General features: G+C 44.2%; 1 protein-coding gene across 1 annotated transcript; it reads right to left on the bottom strand.

Moving 5' to 3' along the window:
- Positions 1 to 854: 854 nt before the first annotated feature.
- On the bottom strand, positions 855 to 4,256 carry LOC116263935 (cysteine-rich repeat secretory protein 55-like). The gene is made up of 4 exons (XM_050080425.1): positions 4,182 to 4,256; positions 2,157 to 3,724; positions 1,163 to 2,008; positions 855 to 1,079 (listed from the first exon to the last, which is right to left on the bottom strand). The coding sequence occupies exons 3-4, from the start codon at positions 1,858 to 1,860 to the stop codon at positions 986 to 988; spliced, it is 792 nt and encodes a 263-aa protein (XP_049936382.1). The 5' UTR covers positions 1,861 to 2,008; positions 2,157 to 3,724; positions 4,182 to 4,256; the 3' UTR covers positions 855 to 985.
- Between the last annotated feature and the right edge of the window lie 1,650 nt (positions 4,257 to 5,906).

Raw genomic sequence — 5,906 nt, 5'->3', positions numbered from 1 at the left:
GCTGACCTCGGCCTAAGAATGCATCGGTTCTTTCTTGTTCTGCAGGGGTGGTACAGAACGCTGGATCTGTTGATTCCGGAATGCACGAACACCCTGTTCTAAGCATTCCGACGTCCACCGTTTATTAGGCTAAAAACAGAGCTGCTACCGTCGTGTGCCGGCAGAAGTGGATCAAACGTCTCCCAACTGTCTTTAACTTAATTACCTCATAATTGATACTTTAATCAGAATCAAGGACAAGGGTCCTGCTTTTGTTTAGGCATGGAAACAAAGGCCAATCTTCACCCTTCTCTGATTAGGTGAGAAACTTTTCTACTTGAAACAATAATACCGATCAGCAATTTCCTTATTTTTCGCTTAAAAAGAATTGGGTGGAGGGGATCATGGACTCACCTTGACGAGAAGCCACTTGATCCGGCGATGATGAGTCTGGTGGCTTCAGCATCGGCTCTCCGAGAAAGAAGCGGTTCACCCCGTAAACTAAGCTGCAGCTGCCCTTGAGGATGCTGGCCCCAGCCTCCCTTCGCAGCATCCTCCAATATCTGAGGCGGCAGTCTGCAAGCACCACCCGCAATCTTCAACAGAGATATCCCTCGTGCATTGCACCAAAGCATACAGGCTCTGCGACTTCGTTAGCACGGAAGTACCGGTAGCAAACATTTGGCCTGATGAGTTGTTGGTAGCGTAGGAAATCAAACGAACGATGAGGCTTCTCAAACTCCGATCAAAACTCCTGGGATCCGACGCTGTCTCCGGGCTCGGCCTTTGTACCCTGTCATCGGTATCCACAATCGTGGCGAAATCCACGTCGGAGTAGCGCAGCTGGCAGTAGTCCATCCATATCATTGCTCTCCTACTGTCGGGGCAGAGTTGAAGGATTTTGGCGGAGGCTTGGGACGTGCAATTCCAGCATTGGCTGACCGAGACGTCGCCTCGGCAGAGTACCTGTCCGTAGACTTGTTCAGGACCCAGGCCGATGTCGTGATCAAAGAAGCCCGTTAAAGGGGCAAGCTCTATCATGGAGAGGAGCAGAACCTTTAGGTTTCCCTTGAAGGTGCTGCGGTCCGCGCTGGTCGACGCTGCAGAACAGTTGTTTGAGATGGGAGACGCGCTCGTGAGGGCGTTCTGCGACAAGGGATAGAGGAAAGGGAAGGTTTCGTACTTGATATAACATGGTCGAGACAGAATCCTAGCGCCTTGCTTGTTTGCACAACACGCTTGAATTTTAGCGACGGCTTGGATTAAACACGAGCTGCAATCCTGTGCTGTCAAGTCAGCGCTGCACTGCACTACAGCGTACACGGTCACCTGATCGGTGTACTGGAAGTTGCCGGCGGCAAACAGGCGGGCCGGCTGGTTGGTGGTCGCCTCGGCGATTAGCTTGTTGAAGAAAGATGTCATTTGTGGCATGAACTGCTGGGGATCGGCCGGCATGTCCCTCTGATTGGTCGCTACCGAGACAAAGTTCGTCGACAAGGTTCCAAAGAAATTGGTGCCGGAGTAGTATAACAAGCAGTACTGGAAACTGATGAAGGCCTCCTTCTTGTTGGGGCACAGTTGGACGACCTGCGCGATAACGTCAGTCACACACGTCCGGCAAACTTCACGGTCGACGTCTTCGCGGCACGAGACCAATCCGTAAACTCGGTCCGTGGCGTTTGCCCCGATGGATGTGTAGTAGCCTGGGGCAGAAGCCTTGGATGACAGAGAGTCCAAGAGGCGTTTCAAGTTCTGCTGGAATGCCTCGGTTGGTGGTGTATAGTTTGGAGAGTCAGGGCAGGACTTGTAGTAAGAAGCCTGGACCTTGACGATACACAGCAAATGAAGGACCAAGAAAAGAAGCCGAGTTGTATCACCCATTCTTCGGGAGGAGTTATTGATGTCTAATGAAATGGGTTGGGACGAGATAAGTTCATCTTTGTCTTGATGCCTCCTCAAGCTGGTCCATCAATTTCAACAAACAGTTGCAGCTTGGATGTCTGTTTGGTGAAGATCTGTATTGAGTAACCTGCATTCATCAGTTTCCAGAAAACAAGAATAAAAGATTAGTGATCACTCAGTCATAAGGCATATGTGTTCTTCAAAAGCATCATGCGTGGCTCGATTTTTCAAGGCCAAACATGAAATTCAAAATCGTTAATTCACTAAAAGGGTACATGGAGAAACTGCTGTACTGTTGATGCCTTGATGGTATGCGTGATGGTACCCCTGTGTGGTTTGATCAGCTCTTGTTCCTGCAGGATCGGAAGCTCATTGAAGGAGGATCAGAAAGTGCTCTACGATCAATTTACTAGAGCCTGACACCTTGCACACAGACTTGTCCTTTGTCATCGTAGAAGCTGTCTCTGATCCCAACCCCTGTCTCCACCTTACAATTTCTATCCACATCGAATCCTGACAATGGACGGGTTCTGTATGGCAGGATTGACATCCCCGTCTAGTAGGACTTAGCGGCAACTTGCCGGTCTGACCTGGGGCTGCTGAGCCCAATTGAGCTATGCCCACCCATCTCGTTTCCCAAATTCCCTTAATTTTCCGAACCAAGTTAACCCACTTTGGTCAAGTACCGATCAAGTTAGAAAGCGAAATTGTGGACCCTCCTAATTATAATGGGTATTAGGGGTCCCCTCCCATTCATGTCAAACACTGGTCTTTCACCCTCTCAAATCATTTCTGGAAATGATTTACCTTAAACTTCAGTTCTATCAAATGTCTTTTCTTTTAGCTAGTTCTGGCAAATCACGTGGGGATTCATGCTCATTCAGACTGACCGGATAGTGTCATAAACAAAATAACCTAAATAAGATTCCTTATAGCTTCTCTTCATCCTGCTCCTCCACTAATTACAACGCAATAATGCTACTTGTGGAGCCCGTGAAATCTGTGGAGAGGCTTGTAAGATGTTCCTACATGATTGGTGTTATGTAAGATATGGAGAGATGAATGTATAAGGGCATATATACATTCCAGAGAAAAAGAAAAAGCATAAGCATCGCCATCAATAGCTTGGAGGGTGAGAGATGAACCAGATGATGGTAATAATCTTGGTGTCTTCCTTTCCATTGCTTTGGAACCTTCGTCGGTCCTGCTTGGTCACTCACCTACTCTGAAAGCTGAACGGGGACGGCGTTGCAGTAATAGCTAAGGAAAAGTCAAGAAGCAATAAAGATAGGAAGTAAAGGGGTCCTCTGTTTGGTGGGTGGAAGAACTTTTCCAAGGAAAAGGAAAGGTTAGGTGCAGACGAGACCGAAGAGGACAAACAGAACACTGTTTCGCTAAAGCTGTTCAAAGTTTACGGCCAATTGCCATTGAGAGAGAGAGGCTGCCAAATCGTCTGCAAAAATCAATTGCGTATGATATTCACATGCTCTGAAAAGAGAGATCTCAAGAGTTCTTCCTGTCAATCTATCGGTAATTAAATGCTAAAAGCAAAATCGGCACCAATAGCAGCTCATTCCTTCTAGCCACACGTTGTTGTGAGAGCCGACGCCAGACGTCCCCGTCAGTCAGGAGAAGAAAGAGCGTTCTTCCTGCTCCGCCACCGCCACTGACTGCCCCGAAACAGAATATCCGCCGCTAAAGGGTAAATCAGTCTCTCTCTCTCTCTCGCTCGCCCGCCGTCTCTGCGTGCGCTTGTGTTCACTAACAGTGACGTTGGGATTCCGACACAGCCCGGAGCAGTCGCCATGGTTGGTATTCTGGCGAGCTCTTCTGCAACAACTCTCTGTCCATCGAATTAACAATGAAAAGGAATCACAAGGACTCCTCTTGGAGACGACCAAAGGTGATCGTGAAACACGTTAAAGCGAATAAAACAGTCAAAACAGTGTAGGATCCGCTCCCAACAGAACCTCCCGTTAACAAAGAGGTGGAGATTCAATCCGAACCTTATTTATAGGCGCCCTGAATAAGATCTCACAGTAACAGAGTCTCGGTTCAAATTCATCAGGCAGATGTGATCTATCTTCATGGTTAATCCGGAAGCATTATGAACAGAGATCACAAGAATAGTAATACATATACAAATTTCACACTTCAATAACTGAATACCCCCTCCCCCATTTCAGCTGGGGTTCAAAACTTCAACGGATTCGACATCATACTGAGATACATGCATGGAACCAAAAATCCCTGATAAAATTAGCAGACCTTCTAATTAAGAACGAGCAGCAGAATGTTACCTTTTGCTGGCAATTTCTTCCGATCGGCCGCCACCTGCTGATACAGAAACAACACAACAAAGAGAGAGAGAGAGAGAGAGAGAGAGAGAGAGTTGTATATGTATGGTTTCCAAAAAGTAGCGATGTTGACTAATGTGGGAACTGAAGAATGCGATGTCAGAATTGACTGCTAGTAGCCAAACTCTGGAATTCTTCTATGTTCGTCATCATACAGCTAAATTACAAGGTATACAGAATCGGTAGAGCTGGTGAATCAAACAATTTAGCAATTCAGCAGCTAGCGTCGGCTGAGGATCAGCAAATTTGGAAGAATCCCAGGAAATAGATGTAAAGGTGGACGAGTTGAGATTTCCCATTTGACCCGTTGCTTCCTCAACGGACGAGAGATCTGCGGTTGGATATTCAAATGGGTGTGGCGTATAAAGGGGTTTGTAGAATTTCAATCTTGTTGCTAGCTAGCATACCGGGCAGATACGAAAATATGTCTTCCATGTTATAAAGAGCAATTTTCTTCTTCTTGTCCGTTTTAAACTGGATCCTATTCGTTAGTTAATGTTAACTTATTCTGCATATAATTTTTCACTGGCTAGCAGGATTGAAAAAACATGGGATCGAAAATTTCGTGTACAAAATTGGCGCATAATTTTTTTTACCTATTTTGGGGGATTAAAAAGCTGTGGAACAATTTGTTGGCGTTAATTAATTCGATCAGAAGTAGGACAACTTTCCTTTTATTAGGAAGCTCCTATCAAATTTAATGCATTTATCAGGGTCTGATCTTGTACCTAGTGGTGACGCATGCCACACATGGGCTGTTGAAGTGAGGTGGTCTTTAGAAAATCACATATATAAACTAATTAAATCATAACTTGCATCAATATAATTAACTTCCAGTGAAATAATCTGTATGCATCAATGACAAAAGAGGCCGACAGAGAAGTCAATCTTGAGATTCTGACTCACTAGCGACTTGACTGACGGAGTTGTCAAGATTGGCAGGATACTTTGGGATTCAACTGAATATGTAAAAGTTTCCGTAATTATGGCTTTTTAAGTTGGAAGAAGAACGTTTTGTAAATTGTAAAAGGATTTATTCCTAAGTAGCCAAAAAGGAAAAAAAAAAGTCCTCTAAATGGTTAAGATTTATTCACAAGTTGCCAAAAACCGAAGCAAACCTCATTCCCAAGAATTAGGAATGTTAATGGATCGAATTTGGATCGAACATATTCTTAATCTTCTTTGTTTTTTTGGATATTCATACGTTCAGATTCAAATACAAACAAAGAAAAGTCATAACTGAATTCAAATCTGAAATCCGAACAGGATTTGAATCCAATTTTCACATTCTCATTTGAATCTGAATCTGAATTTTTTGTACCACATTCTTTCCAAATGTAAGGGTCTTGGACATAAGCTGTTTGTTGAAACTAAATTCAAATAGAATCCAAATCCGAACAAATGTTGATGTATATCCAAATCTCAACCTGATTGGTTGTCGTTTCTTAAATCCAAATTCGATTATATTTCTCAATTAGATATTAATTCCTTTTTATATCCAACTTTTTTTTTCTTGAAATGGTTTGGTCGAACATCCGATCAAAATCAGATATAATGCAGGGGCAAAGCCAGGAATTCTGGATTAAGCCAGAGAACAACTTGTTGAGTGCAATTCAAGGCCTCAACAAGTTGAATTACAAAAGAAAATTCTAACTTAAAAGAAGGATA

This window comes from Nymphaea colorata, chromosome 11, assembly GCF_008831285.2.
Source record: "Nymphaea colorata isolate Beijing-Zhang1983 chromosome 11, ASM883128v2, whole genome shotgun sequence".
NCBI lineage: Eukaryota > Viridiplantae > Streptophyta > Magnoliopsida > Nymphaeales > Nymphaeaceae > Nymphaea > Nymphaea colorata.
Note: the sequence above shows the minus strand (reverse complement) of the source record. Positions and strands in the feature narration are given on the sequence as shown.